General features: G+C 30.5%; 1 protein-coding gene and 1 long non-coding RNA gene across 2 annotated transcripts; both read left to right on the forward strand.

Moving 5' to 3' along the window:
- The first annotated feature begins 196 nt into the window (after positions 1 to 196).
- On the forward strand, positions 197 to 2,060 carry LOC119684135 (tRNA:m(4)X modification enzyme TRM13-like). Its single transcript, XM_038098098.1, has one exon. It carries the CDS (start codon positions 267 to 269, stop codon positions 1,773 to 1,775), a length of 1,509 nt encoding a protein of 502 aa, XP_037954026.1. The 5' UTR covers positions 197 to 266; the 3' UTR covers positions 1,776 to 2,060.
- A 2,363-nt stretch (positions 2,061 to 4,423) lies between these two features.
- LOC119684136 lies at positions 4,424 to 6,538 on the forward strand. Its single transcript, XR_005252714.1, has 3 exons — positions 4,424 to 4,526; positions 5,445 to 5,721; positions 5,822 to 6,538. It is a non-coding gene; the product is annotated as an uncharacterized LOC119684136 (long non-coding RNA).
- The last annotated feature ends 9,901 nt before the right edge of the window (positions 6,539 to 16,439 follow it).

Raw genomic sequence — 16,439 nt, forward strand, 5'->3', positions numbered from 1 at the left:
CTTTATTTTTACTTAACGTATAATCTTACTTTATTCAAGGGCTTATATAGCCAGTACAGTGTAATTTATTTTTTGGTATATATTAAGGAATAAATACATAAAACATAAATAATTGTTTGTTTCATTTTCATTTCGTTCCACAACTCTGAGCTATGTTTATGAGCAGATATTTAAATGTCACTCGTTTCGTATTTTTTTGACAGCACCAAGTTTTTTTGGAATTATGAAAATAAATAATCTCGTTTTAATTTATTTTAGTAAATAATATGAGTGAAGTAGAAATAGTTGCTAAAAAACCAAAAATGATGAATTCTACTGAAATAACTAACTCAACAAATGAGGCGGAACAAAGATGTGCACATTGGGTGCAGCGCAAGAAGCGCTTTTGCAAGATGACTTTAGCACATGGCAAGAAATATTGTGGTGAACATGAGCCTGCAACAAACGAGGAAACGACAACTTTAACAGGTAATAGAATACCTTGTCCGCTAGACAGTAAACACACGATTTATAGTAAAAATCTGTATAAACATTTAAAAATTTGTAATGCTCGCCAGAAAAATGACGAACCTGCTTACATACAAAAGGCCCTAAACGCAGGTGATGAGACACCTGAAGCGCTTGATTACCGACATTTGAAACTAAGTGAACTGGCAGAAGAGGAACTGCAAGCTGTTATAGACAAAATAAAATCATTATACAAAATGTATGTTGTTAATCAAATTCAAACATTGCAGACGCAGCACAAAATATTGAATGCTGAATTGGCAAATCAAACTTATGGTAAAGAGACCAGAAAACATTTAGAGCAAACTGCAGCACTACTTGGCATACTGGATATGAAAGAGCAATTACAAAATTCTACCAGTTTTGTCGAATTTGGTGCTGGCAAAGGGCAACTGGCTTATTACTTGGCACAATTGTTGGGAGATTACAAAAATTCGCAAGTGATTTTGTTGGATCGTATGTCATTGCGTCATAAAAAAGATAATAAAATAGAGGATCGTTCCTTAGTAAAACGTATACGTGTCGATATTGCCGATTTCTATATGGACCGATTGGATTTATTGACGAAAACGGCGCGTACCGTTGCTGTGTCTAAGCATCTGTGTGGTGCGGCGACAGATTTAACTTTACGTTGTATATTGCAACCTACAAATTCTGTTAAGGCTACAGAGTTTATTATGATAGCACTTTGTTGTCATCATCGTTGTGAATGGCGTTCATTTGTTGGTAAAGAATTCTGTCAGAGGCACAATATCATACCTAGAGAATTTGCAATTATTACTAAAATGGTTGGTTGGGCTATTTGTGGTACTGGCATGAGTCGAGAGCGAAGGCGTGAATTAGAACAACGAGTGGAGCGTGCTCTTGATTCAGCCGAGGAAGGAACTACCGAGAATAATGATAAGATTGATACAATATTATCAGAAACTACGGGCGAAGAAGATGGTAGTGTTACAGAAGAAGTTATTGGTAAAACAAAAGAAACTATTAAAGAAGCAGTGGTTGCTACAGCAACACAACTCCTTACTGATAAGGAAACTTCTATTGTTACGAAGGAAGCAGATACCAATATTGATGTATCCGAACCAAACAAATTACGTTTAACGCTTGCTGAGCGTGAGGAAATTGGTTTTATGTGTAAACGCGTGCTGGACCATGCGCGTTTAGAATATTTGCGAAAAAATGGTTATGAGGCTTCTCTTAATTACTATGTTCCAAAAGATGTTACATTGGAAAATGTTTGCTTACTGGCTAAGAAAATGGTCTAAGAACTGCCAACATACAAAACAGTTGGTCTTATCTGAATAGTATTCTTTAAAGACATGCAATTATAAGCATTTATTATTCCAAGAACAGCTGGGTCTACATCCCGAAACCGGTCATCAAGTAAATACCGGTTAACAAATTGTGTTGCTGTTCATATTAAACGATTTCACAGGACTACTTTTTTGAAGTATATTTTAGCATTTCATTATTTTTAAGGATATGCATTTATAATTTGTAATATAATTACTAATTCAATGCCTTTTCATTAACGGTTTTAATAAACAGAATATGTACATTCTGTCAACTCAATCTTTTGATAAACAATTTTAGAATCTAAATTTATATTTAATGTAGAAATTCAAGTTATTTGTTGATTATTTAAGAAAATGATTTTTATAGTCGATGTACTACTTACTGTTTGTATAGTTTTATAATATATTTTTTGGTTAATATTACAAATATTCTTTTATTGTTTATTTAACCTTATGTCTAAGAAAGAGATTGTGATCATTAAAAACTTAACTATAATAAAAAGACTTCATCTCCATTAAATGGAAAAAAAGCTGCTTTAGAGAATGACCGCAAGAGAATGGTGCAATTCCTTTAAAATAAAGTTGGGAGCATAATTAGGTATTATGAGAAAGAGAATGTTGCGACCCCACAAACATTTTGAATCGGTTATAATATGCAAAAATATGTTCGGAAACCAACATAAGTTTTATTAGACTAAAAATTGGTATTTACTTAAATTGTACAATATGAAGAGTCGTTTGACTGTAGGTTTTTTCCAATAACTTTTTCTTTAATTCCCTCTATATCGGAAAATATAACCATTCCCTTAGAAATCATTCTTCATATTTCATTTTTTCGATAAAGTTATCTTTATTTATGTCGTTTAGAATACACTGTCTGTAATACTTGTATAATATACAAATTACAAGTGTCGTCCATCAGAGCATTACAGTCATAGAGGACATTAAGTGCTTTACTTAATGTCAAATATTTAAAAAGTTATAGACATAGACATATTGTGCATATTTATAAACTTCCATCCGGCGCTTGACAATTTTGACCGCTCTAGTATCCACTCTACTTTTTTAAAATATTGATGCCAAAGAAACAGCAATTTATAAATATAATTATTATAAATTATAAAATCAAATCTCAGACCAGTGTTGACTTCGGTAAGAGGTATATAAGATCAAAGACCAAATTTAATAATAAACAGTTCATAAAGAGATAATCTGTTATTAAAACTTACAATAATTTAAATAATTATATTTTGTCTTCGGGACTGTCTGGTAATGGTATAATATGATTCAATCAAAGCACAGAGTTCCAGAGTTCGCAATCTATAAGCCCAATTCTTACATACGGGTGCGAAGTATGTAGCAAATGCTTTTTATATATTGTTCCAAAACCAGCTACCAATGAGAAGAAATTCGTTAATTCTAGTGCTTAGTGCTATTAAATAATAGTTTATATGGAATTCAGCAAAGTAGTCATTGGATATATATATAAGGCTATATATGTACACCGGATGTTCAATAAGAAAATGCCATAACCTGCAAGGTCATCGATAACTATCCAGCGAACCTACATAAGGGGTATGCTGGACTAGAGAGTGGTCGTAGTATCAATATATCACAATAGTGTGCTGAGTATATATATGCAGTAAACATGCAGTCCAAATTAAAAAGGACATTATAATTATAGTGAGACCATTTATTGATAATTATATGCGTGGATAATATAAATTTGTTAATGATGTACTGTAAAAATCCTTGACAGTTAAGCGATAGTAGTGAAGTTATTGCGTCTTAAGGAAAAGCTCTTCAAACATCCTTTTTTACTCTGGAATGTAGTTACACATACATAATATTGTCTAAAAATTAGCAGGATATTGGCTATAGTTATTCTATGTATTATATATTCAAATTGGTAAATTAAGTACTTCTCCATCTGTTTTCAAATTGTAGTATGGAATATTGGTGCTCGGTTAAATTAGATGTATGGAATATTTGGTGTCCACTTTGTCGTTATTGGTAGTTTACTTTGAATGCTTGCACTATTTTTATAAGCCGGTCAATGTATATAGCACAGTATACGATCTCATCTATATTGTTAACCTTCGACTTTGGTTTTTGTATTTTGTGGTATCTATTCTGCATTTGTTCTTAACGCGTTTATTTCAAATGTGTCTGAATTTGTTGATCTATATTGAGGTCTATAACTTTCAAAGCATATGTTGCACAGAACATATGATGACACATTATCTTCCAGATTTTTCAGGTTAATTGCTTATTAAAAACATAAGAAAACGATTGCTTATGTTATTCAATAGTTGTTATACATTGGTAATTATAAGTTATGCTCTTTATTTATCAATTCTATGGGCTTCAAACATAGCAGCAGAATAAAACACAATATAACGAATTTTTAGGCCCTCTGCGATGCGAAGTACAATGATCATATTCTACAGGCTTCAATTTTTTATGCTAGTAAGGGCAGAATAAATCTCATGAAGTCCTTTTATCATTTATCATATCTTTTTCTATTTCAGATGAAAATAGAAGCTGAATCAAGGCCAGAATAAATCTCATGAAGTCCTTTTATCATTTATCATATCTTTTTCTATTTCAGATGAAAATAGAAGCGTCATAAAGAAGTTCTTATGCCTTATATATCAGGTTGAGGTCATATTCTAACACTTCAGACAGAACGTTCATATTAAGATGGCAGTATAGGTAAAGGTAAGTTATCAGTTCTCTTGTATGTAAACAACATAGATCTTATTCTATTCAAGACGAAAATCTTGTTTTGAGAATATACCAATACTTCAGTCTACCGATAACGTGTTGTGTCATACTACAGTAGTAGTAGCGTCTTTTGATACATATTCCGTTATTAATCAGAGACAAATTTTGGTCATATTATGTGGAGTGTCATCGATTCGCCACAAACAAAATGGTTGTTTTTACTACAAATGATAAAATCGAGAAAGAGAGATAAAATAATATGTCGGTTCAAATTTGGTCGTGAGAGCCAAGGTTAATTGTAGCTCGGTATTTAGGCAATGTAGTGTCAATAATAAATGTCAACATTTGTGTCTTTTAGTAGCAAATTATTACTATTTTTGTGACACTCTGCCCAAAAGAGCCAATTTCGACGAACCCGTGACCCTTTGTGGACTAACTAATTCTACAATAAGGCATCAGTACACAGATTTGTATGAGGATTATCCTTGGGTGTACAACCCTTACATATATTACTATAAAATTATATATATATTCTTTTATTTGTAAAACGTTTATTTGAAAAATAACAGCATTATATTGAACCTCAATCTCTAGTCTGTCTACAAAAGAGATTAAACATTTCTTTTATTACTATATTTAAATGTTTCTTATTGTAGTGTTAAGTTCGTTAAAAGAAGCAATTAATCGATTTTAAATTCTAATCTTTATTAATGACTTGCAGAATCAATAAGTTCGCATTAAATATTCAGTTAGACGTATATAATTTTTATATAACAGTAAATTCTGATTCATATTAAATCTATCAGAACAAATCGATTGAAATTTTAATAAATAATTTAATTAATTAGGTCTTAAGTATGTTGATCAAATAAATAATTTAAATGAGATATTTTTTTAACATTTCTTAAACAGAATTTCCTCCTCCAATCCTGTTGTGGTGCAGAGCTTAATACAGTTAATTAATCAAATCCTTTTTAATTCATTTAACTGACAATTGGCAGCCGCTCAGCACACCCACATACGCCGCCACTACTTCAATTGACTTAATTAACCAGAAGTGCAGATTAGGTTGGATGATCTGTCCTCCAAGCAAAGTCAGAGCATAACAACAGTGACCAATTAATTCAAAAGCACGCTACCACTTGAGAACGGCCGACGCGTGTGTCAAACTGCAAGTGCAACTGATCGGGTACTTAAGTACTTCTATAATTCAAATATTAAATACATTATATTTGTATACAAATTTATAAATAAATGATTTGCAATTAATAATTAATAATTTGTTTCAGCACATTAATTTATAAACTCACAACAATGAGCTGAGCTTGTTGCATGGGAGAGGAAATAATTAGTTGTCTTATCAGTTAGTCCATAACGGACATAACTACTGTAGGAACGGCCAGTGGTGACAAGTTGCTTATGTGGGCGTCAGAAACACCATCAGATCGCCGCATTATACAATGGTCAGTACCATTTAAAAATAACTACACATATATATAGTTATTTGTGTAGATTGGAATTGTCATACGAGCGAACGGAGTGCGACGTGTTGATTAGTACTTTGCCTTCTCTACCCATAAACTTGAACCTATTAAGAATGCTAAAACGACTAAAGAAACGGTGTTGGCAACTATTGGACATTGTGGTCAAAACAATATTAATCGTTGTGTTGTCTGTTATTTAAATTAAATTAAAATATTGTGAATAAATAATTAATTGGCAACCGAGTGCAAGTTAATTTTATTAATTGAGATATTTGAGCAGAACTGAGTAAACAGCAAATAAATTAAGTAACATAAAAGTGAAACTTTTGAAAACTTTAGTGCCATTGCTTAGCTCTTGGCTAGCATTTGATATATTTAAATATGTTGGCGATATTTATATCTGGTGGTCTAGTAAGCATGACAGTTTGAAAAAAAATACCAAGTACCACAATGGAATTTAAGTCTTCCGACTTACTTTAATTATAGTTATAACGACAATATTAAAAAAAATATATATTTAAATTGTTTTAAATAAATGCATAATAAATAATATATATGGTATATATTATATAATTATTATATATATTATATGTATGATAAATACGTATATATATATATTAATAATTAATAATTAAATAATACAGAATATTAAGTTAGTTTGAATACTTGAACATGCACATTTTCAACTAAAATACCGTTTACTATAGGATTATTATTAATAATTATATTATAAAAAAATAATTTAGAATAATTATGAAATAAAATATGAATATAAATCAATTTATTGAACTTTCCAATTTAAGCTGAGCGAATCATGAAGTAACATTAGCATGACTCTCTCCGTTTTACGTTCCTAGATTAAGTAAATTAAGTTGTATGAAAAAGTAATAATATAAAATATAAATATAAAAAATAATATAACACAGCAAGTGAATTTGTTAATGAACTTTTACAGAAAATTAATGAAACTCCAAGTTCGAACATACAAGTCAAGTCAGTAAAAAAAAAATGACATACAAGTCAAGTAGTTGGCTAATGAACACTGACTCTGAGCTTCAAATTTGGCAGGGCAAGAGTTCAACCAGGCAGGAGTTGGTACTTGTACTCAAAAAAAACAATAAATAAGGAATAAATAAATACAAAAATTAATTCCAAAAGACCACTGTTGATTGGTATTTAGTAACAATCGAAACACATATATGGTCACCCAAAAATTCAAATAAATAAAGAAAAAATAAAATAATAAAAATTTTTGTTGCTACAATTCACGACGCTTCCGTAAGCACCTATGTACTGAAAACAATAGTTTATATTAAGAGCTTAGTTGCTTTTGTCAAAACGAAAGTTAAAAATCAATTTAATCTGAAATACTGTTTAAATTTCAGAAAACTCCAATCGGGAAAATTATTCTTAAATAATATACATGGATAAAGTGAATTACATAGAAAAGTGAATAATCTTCAAGCATTCTCTTCCTTTCTCATCTCTTTGCCTAGCGAACCAATTACCAAATTAAGTATATTTTTCTATAAAATTTAAATATAATGTTATATTATCCTTCGAGACCTCAATATGATCATTTAAACTTTATTACTGTCACATATCATAGCAATTCTAACCGAAAATACAATATGATATAAGATAACGAAATACTTCTGAAATTTAATGTCAATCTATTTGTATTTATCTTTACTGATTATTGCTTAATAGATATGCATGCGATTAGATTGAGTCCCCTCAGTAGAGACTTCTGTAAAAGCAATAAGTATAGAAAAAATTATTGGACATTTATTGTATCACTATTCAGGTCTCCCCACACAAAGGGTTAAATTCGTATGTTAAAAAGAGAAGTTGAGTACAGTTGACATAATAAAACTAATAATGTTTGCTAATAAAACTATTTACATACTTACTATGGGATGGTTAAAGAAGTGTGGTAAATTTCTTAATGATATTAAAACAAACTCTATGTTTATGTTAGTCCTCATATAGGTTGTTTTTTAGCTGTATGAGAACTTATGATATACAAGACAGAAAGAAATATTATTGGAATGAAATATATTTTATTATAATCTAGTAGATAACTTGATGTCATTTTCTTTTTGGATATGATCTCCGGCATAAGTCCGCTGTGGCTACGAGTTATATGGTTCATTCGTTCGGCCCAATTTTTGACTATTTCTCGCAATAAATGTGTCTGTATGGCGTCACTGAAAGTATGAACATTGGCTTCAATGCTTCAACAGGCTGCTGATTTGTCGGCAGAAACCAATGATTTAACATAGCCCTATAAACATAAAGAGTAATCGAGAAGCGTTAAACGAACAAGGGGGCCAGTTAACAGGACCACTTCTGGAAAAAAAATTGATTTCGCAATAAATCGATTGTTAACCGCACTGTATAGCAAATTCCATTGTCTTGTTGGAAACAAATGCCGTCGTTGTTTAACTGATTAATTTTTAGAGACAAAAATTCAGTCAGCATGGCTCAATAACGACGCCATTCACCGTAACGGTCCCTCCTTGCGTTACTTGCGTTGTTGCGTCAATAAAATGCAGTATAGAATCTACTTTACAGAGTTTTATTGCCTTTTCCGTAAGAATATACATTCCTAGAAACCTATTTCGTATGTGCATTAGCGCAGGGCATTCTAACAGCACATGTGTGGCCGACTTCTCATTCTCTTCACAGAATGCATCCATAAGTATACCCAGTTTTGTGAGGTGGTGTTTTAGTCTATAGTGCTCTGTTAGGATTCCGGTGATGATTCTAAGTTTCTCTTTTGATAGGTTCATGCAATCCTGATATCTCTTGTTATTAATACCAATAAGTGATTTGGATTGTTTTAATCCTGGTATATTATCCCAGTAGTCCTTTTTATTCTGGTTCTCTTTTATTTTAATGAGAGAAAGGAGCATATTATATCCTAGTTCACAAAAGATTCCGGCCCCATCATCGGTGTGGTTGCTCATTTTCTGGCTACCTTGTCCGCGTATTCGTTTTTGCCTACGCCAGTATGTCCCGGTACCCAAAGAATTGACTCCTGATTTGTTACGCCAAGCAGATTTTGCTTATCAAGGCAATCTACCACCAGTCTTGAATTCATCCGATGCGAGTTCAGTGCCTTGAGCGCCGCTTGGCTGTCTGTCAGTATTGCAATATTTTTATCCTGGTAATTCCGTTCAATATTGATGAGTACGCATTTTAAAACTTCTTAAATTTCCGCTTGAGAGATGCTAGTATTTTTCCCCAGCGCTTCCCAGTGCTTCTTGCCTGGTTCGACTATACCCGCTCCGGCACATTCCTCCGTAAGCGAGCCGTCAGTAAACCACGCGATTGTGCTATTTGTTAGCGGGTAGATTTGATTGATGCCCTCCCAGCTTCTTCTGTTCCTTAATTCAGTTCTAAAAAGCTTAGTAAAGCTGAACTTAGGATTCATTGTGTTCCATGGCATTGAAAGTTACAGACACTGCTTCCTAAGATTTTCGAACTTCTTTCTATTGAGCCAGCTATTCATAGAACACCATAGAAGTAAAATAATTAATTCCCTCTCATCTTAAGGCAGATGATTATTATGTCTGTTATGCATATCTTGAAAGATTCGAAAGATTCGGCTAAATTATAGTTAACTTATCTGTATTCTCACAACTAGTTTGGTTTATTAATTATTAAGTCTACCAACCTCTTCCATTGTTCTTACTTACCAAACTGATATTTCGGTCACTGAACAGAACCGTCACATTACACTTATCCATATTTATAAAATTTATAAAACCACCACTACGAAGATGTACTTACTAATTGTTAGATATATTTTTAATCTTATTTTGTGCAAATACATGTATAGATGTTTATTTTAATAACTTCATGTATTCTTATTAAGAGATAGAATATAATTTTTTTAAATTCTTAAAAGACACTTTTACATTAAGACCGAAAAGCTTTCGGAAATTCTCATTTAAAATTCGCGCGCTGTATATTTTTCGATATTTTAAGTTTATGTAGTTTGGCAGCACTGTCCTTAATTACTATGCCAAAAATGAGCGCGATCTGTCAGACAGTTCGTTTACGGCAGCTGTTGAAACCAGTTCACCTCAGTAGGGCGTTGCGAAAAAAACAATGGAAAAAAATATTGAACAAAGAGTTTGCATCAAATTTTGTGTTTCGAACGAAATTTCGTGTGCAGAATCGTTGCGAATGCTACAAAAGGCTTATGGGGAATCAGTTTTATCGAAAACTCAAGTTTATGAGTGGTACAAAGCCTTCCAGGACGGTCGTACGACCGTCGAAGACATTTCGCAACGCACTACTGAGGTGAACTGGTTTCAACAGCTGCCGTAAACGAACTGTCTGACAGATCGAGCTCATTTTTGGCATAGTAATTAAGGACAGTGCTGCCAAACTACATAAACTTAAAATATCGAAAAATATACAGCGCGCGAATTTTAAATGAGAATTTCCGAAAACTTTTCAGTCTTAATGTATGTGATAAAAATTGATGCTTATAACACTCGTATTTCATCGAATGACTTGGACTTCAAACTCGCATAACTTGTCAAGTATTAACTTATGCAATTCCAGTTCTATTGTTAGCATAGATAATTATTCCCTTCATTGCAGATAATGCAATGCACAGACTCAACTTTCGATTTCATTCAATAAGTCACGTCTTTAATTATTGGCATATGTAATCGCTGCGATTGGTGTTTAAGTCGTTTGGATTCTTTTAATAACCTTCGTTTATTTTTGTTTTAATAAAAGTAATTAATTTATTTACATAAGTAATTTATTGACACAAACCCGTAATAAAGTGTAACGAGTATAATTTATATAGTTTAAATTCGTATTAATATTTTTTTTTAGTTTAAGAATACATTTTTAAACTCGTACTAAGGCGTCAGTTGCAGATAGCGGAAATAATTCAGTCTCTTGCACATTTAAGACCGATGTAACAGATTCTCTATAAAGTTAGCATATGATTTTGTTACCGCTTGATTTGAAAATGGTTGTACAAAGGTTTTCTTTAAAAATTCTTCACTAGAATTTTTACTTACCTTAGTAAATAATTTTAGTGCAGTTACGTAGCACTTTTTTTACATATATATTTTATTATTTCGCATTTTAGAGCGATTTATTTTTAAAATTGTATTTTAATGTTGAGCCTTTTCCGAGTTAGTGCATGTGGGCACTTTTACTCTATGATGGCTGGGGGGTTTCTGCAGAGTTCTACCCATCTCACTAACTAATTTGAGTATTCCTCATAAACTTCGTTATTATTCAATGGTTGATCTAAGATCTGCGTACCACCCCGTGCGTATTTTATTCCTATCTTTAAGTAATGAATAATAAATAATAAATATAATATAATATTAGTTATAAATATTAATTAAAAATAATAAATAATTAAAAAATATTCCTTTATAATAAGAATATTTTCAATTATTTGCTTTAGTCTTATAAGTATTTATATTTATATATATATTTATAATATTTAATTTAAAAATTTGATCTTCTACCTACTGTAGGGTATTCAGAATCTTAATAATTTATTTCATTTTCAGAATTATTAACATTAAAATATTTAAGATACAATTCATTTTCCATATAAGTTTACTTATTTAGAAGTATCTCGTGATAAAAAGTAAGGTGGAATTATTTATTAATATTTAAATAGTAACACATTATTTAAAGTTACTAATAACCAATATAATAAGTTTGAAAAATTAGAAACATATTATTATGAAAGTTATAATATTTATTTTAATTAATACATATGTTTAATTATAAATATATATTTGTTTATAATTGGTAATTGAAAATTATTATAATAAAAATTTTGTGAACCGTTCTAACCTGATACAAATATAAGAAGAAAGACCTATGATCTATTAGGAGTTGATATATGAAATAATCTTAAATAATATTTACTTAAGTAATTGAGTCATTTATTAAAAAAAAAGCATTCTTCTCTGATTCAAGTCTTATAGATGCTATATTTTATATGGCTTTTTATATTTTTGTTCTCCTTATGTTACCATTCTTAGCATCTTTCTTCAAATCCTTACTACTTATGGTCCAATGGCGCTTATGGTCCTAGATATGTTTTTTTTTTTGGAATTGACACGGGTTCTATTGAAAATGAACATAAATTTGATATAACTGAAGATATCTTTTTTTGTATATTAATTATTTTTTTTATTTTCTTTCTTTATAATTGTCTCTATATTTACCATATTCTTTGACTATTCTTTGGTGTATTTTGCTAGTGCTATCCCATTCTGTCCATCTAACGTTTATTTTACGTCCTTAGGAATGAGCGATTGATTTTTAAAATAGATACCTTTCTGTTTTGTAAACATAGGACATTCTTCCATAGTATCTATCAGATCACCTCTTACTTGCCGCAAATTGTGTTACTTGGCTTACGAAAGGCATATAAAAAAGATTCAGAAGCTCATTTTTCGTTTTCAATATGATGCAATATAATATGGTTGCGAACCATATCTTTTATAAAAATAAATCTCTTCACTTAGATTATAGCTTATCTTTTGTATACAGCGAAGCTGCTTTCTGCTTTCTTTGTAAGTGTTGTCCTTTTATCTACCTATATTGAACATTTCTAATACCCTCATATGTACATATCTCCAAGTGACTACCTCTTCCATATCAAATGGCTGCACACATTTGGTTATCATTTTAGTCCAATAATGTTTTTCGATCTAATAGGTATTTTACAACTTTAAATGATAGTCTATTTTAGAAAATTTTGTTAGTATGGCTATTTCAAGTATTGCTAAATACCCATCAACATTGGTCTTGGAATTATTTCTTATACCTATTTACGAGTAATTATTCGTAAATAAATTTTTAAGTTTGAAAGTACCAAGGGTTGAATTCGTTCCCTGTCAAATTTGAAGTTCAGAGTCAGTGTTCATTAGTTAACTGAGCTAAAACCGTACTTGACTTGTATGTTCGAACTTGAAGTTTTGTTAATTGGCTCTGACAGTTAAAGTTATTAAATTAATTAAATATATTTTTATTTTTAATTGTTAAAGTTTATTACTATTCTTTTGAAGAGTAAACAAATTTTTAAAATCAAATTAAAAATAGTAGAGTAAACTATATAAGATTAACTGTGTTGTGATTTGCACTACTTAAAGGCGTAAATTTTAAATCTAATTTTAATGTAGTTTAAAGCATTGTGACAACTTAATATATACTTTTATATATGGAATGGAGTATAATGAACTATTTTATACGCTGATGACTAATATTCATGCAATTTCCAAGAAAATCATACATGCCTCGCATAACTTCAGACATGCCACTACGGAGCGTTGCGTTAAAATTGCAACTTAATTATCCGCTGCAAAAAAGAGATACGGATAAGATGTAGCCTACCTACCGCAGTAACGAATATCATATAAACATATATACTCCTAAGTGATATATGTACATATCTAAATTTTTTAAATTTAATTTTCTTAAATTGCATACACGAAAAAATTCAGTTAGTCTTTCTTAAAATTTATTTTTTGTAGATACATTCAGACAAGATAGTTTCACATTCTCATAATGATCAATTAGTCTTAAAATGGTAATTTTTTATTGTTATTTAAATATAATATAAAATTGAAAATAATATTAAGAATCTATTATAATGATAATAATAAGAATAAATAAATTAAATAATTATGTATAGTACATTATTTGGAAAAATTTTTCATGGACTTAAAATATTAAAGCAAAAAGTAAACCTTCGGGTTTACTATAACTATATATAAGAACTATATATAAGAAGTTTTGATTATTTGTTAGAAACAAAGAATGGGCTATAATACATTAAACCTTAACCTTTAAGTAGGCTAGGACATGTCCAAAAAAATGCACTCGATATAAGTAGCAATCTAAGTAACAACATAAAAAGGCATCAATTGATGGGAATAGTAAGGGTAGGCAAAAGAAGAAATGGATCGTGGATATAGCAGGCGATATTAACAAAGTGCATGTGCATGATTAAAAAGTCATATCATTAGATTGGAAAAAATTTATCTTGCTGATTATGGAAATAGTGCTCTATAAAGGAACTGTAATGCTGAAAGAAGAATAAATAAAGCTCAAAAATTTAACCTAATGAAAAGGACGAAATAAAAATAAAAACAAAAACAGAAGAATCTGTAAATTTGGACCTAATAAAAGTAAATAATTTTAATAATAAATTTGAACAAATTTCAGAACATTGTCTATAAAATAATCCAGGTCGAAGGTGTTTTTAAATACTACTAATGATGGATGTTTGATATCGCGAAGTGTGATATATATAAACATCTTCTCAATGGATATATATATATATATACATATATATATAATGGATATAAACATATAATATATATTATTATACATACATATACATCTAGAGTATTTTAAATTAGTTTCGAGTGTTATACATTTTGCTCCAGATTTTCCAATCGAAAGTGAGAAAGCTCAAAAATGATCCCAATTGTACCAATCGATTACATTACTCTCGCTAATAAGGTTTTATTAATGGCATTGCTACCTATGGGTGTTATAGAATAATTTATTGTCTTTATTATTTTTTAATAATCAAAATTATCGTAACAAGCAAACATGGTAGAAAGACCATAGTCAAGATCGATCAATACTATTAAATTCGTAGTCTCATAGTGAATCCTGGGAGACGTCAGTAACCAAGAAAGATATGGTAGCCAAACTGCGTAGGTAGGTACAAACTACAAGGGGAACTTCAACGAAGCCAGTTCGTTATAATTTATTTGAGGGTTCAATCTAGATTTTATACAATAAAGCAGTGGGTTAATTTGGAGTAAACGGCATGCTACAGAAAAATTCTACTTAAGGTATATTCATGTATACATACCTATAGCACTTGCCATTAAAGGTAAAGTAGTCTAACTTACGTTGTGTCGATGGAAAATATTACTAAGAGAAAGGAGACTATAGGTCATTTTAAACTGTAGGACCAACTCATCATGATGGTCATCCTAATTGCATATTGTGATTTAAAGCAGATCTTAGTCTTATAATGTTTTATGTAGAGAATATTTCCTTTTAAGGTTTAATAGGATGCTTTTAATTTGAATAGTTTCCTTTTTGATTGTATCTATAAATTCCGTCTTGAAATTTGTATTGTCTTTCTTTTGGTTGTATCTTTAAATTCTTCGTTTAAATTAATATTGTTTCCTCCTTTAAATTTAAATTGTTTCTCTTTCGATTTTATATTCAAATTCCGCCTGTTAAATTTAAATTATTTCTCTTTTGATTGTGTGTTTCGCCCCTCGTGAAATGGGTTTAATATTGTTGAGGCTAGGCATGGTTTTCCTGTACTCTTTTGGAGTATAACTGAAGGCAAGTTGGTTTCATTTGCAACACCCCACCGGCTGAGTTGATCAATACCAGAGTGTTTCAGGTGATACAACTTTGGATAACTTTGGCTCAGTGTGGGAGTGTCGTGATGGAAATGGTTAACACCTAACCTTACGCTGGAAACGTGTTGACATTTGTGCTTGTGTGATGTGGAGTTTCATTTTCTCAATCGGTTCTGTAACCTAAAGAACAGTAGAGTTTTAAATGGGCCTCGCTCGCTCCTCAATAAGGAAAAAGTAGCCTTTTTTTTGGGTAACCTTTATTCTTGGGGGTTTATCGATGTATTATCTTGATATACGTGTGTAAAACATAGTGGTGTTAAGTCAATAGGGCAGGTCACCACGTAAAACAACTAGGAGTCATATATCTTTGAATCTACAAGTCCATAGCCGAAACATTTTCCATTCGGGATAATCTAATGTGTTTATAAGAGACTTGTTTCTAACAGATTGTACCTGTGGAAATTGTAGCAAAATTTTATTTGAGAAACTCGGAAAAACAACAACTTTAAATGGAGAAAACACCAATTGCAACGAATTCGCTGCAAATTACGTATGTGCCGATTGTTGTGAGTTTGTTTGATTGTTGTTTGGTTGTTGTTTCGTTGTTTTGATACCAAATGCTATAACTAACATTGTTAATGTGGTTGAGTGTTTTACAGATACAAAAAAAAAATAAAATAAAAAATAAAAACAAATTACTAATTTATATATTTTATTGCATGGAAAATACAAGAGTAAATTTGCTGCACAAGAAAAGCAAAATAGAAAAAAATCGAAGGAAAATCCAAGAAAATCTTCCGCGTTTGTGTAATTTTATTTGATTGAATTTCAAAATATCGACTTCTTTGACATGACGAAGTTGTTTTCGCATAAATTATAGTATTATTATAATTTTTTTTGTTTGTTTTAATAAAAATATGCAAAACTGAGAAATATTAACATTGTTAATATATTTCAATTTTTTATACGAAAATATAAAATTTTTCTCAGAAAAATAAAGTTGAACAAAAGCAGTTTTG

This window comes from Teleopsis dalmanni, chromosome 2, assembly GCF_002237135.1.
Source record: "Teleopsis dalmanni isolate 2A chromosome 2, ASM223713v2, whole genome shotgun sequence".
In the NCBI taxonomy this organism is placed as follows: Eukaryota; Metazoa; Arthropoda; class Insecta; order Diptera; family Diopsidae; genus Teleopsis; species Teleopsis dalmanni.

What these genes read in the sequence shown, in the direction of transcription:
- LOC119684135 (XM_038098098.1), top strand. Translation starts at nt 267, where the DNA reads ATGAGTGAAGTAGAAATAGTTGCTAAAAAACCAAAAATGATGAATTCT.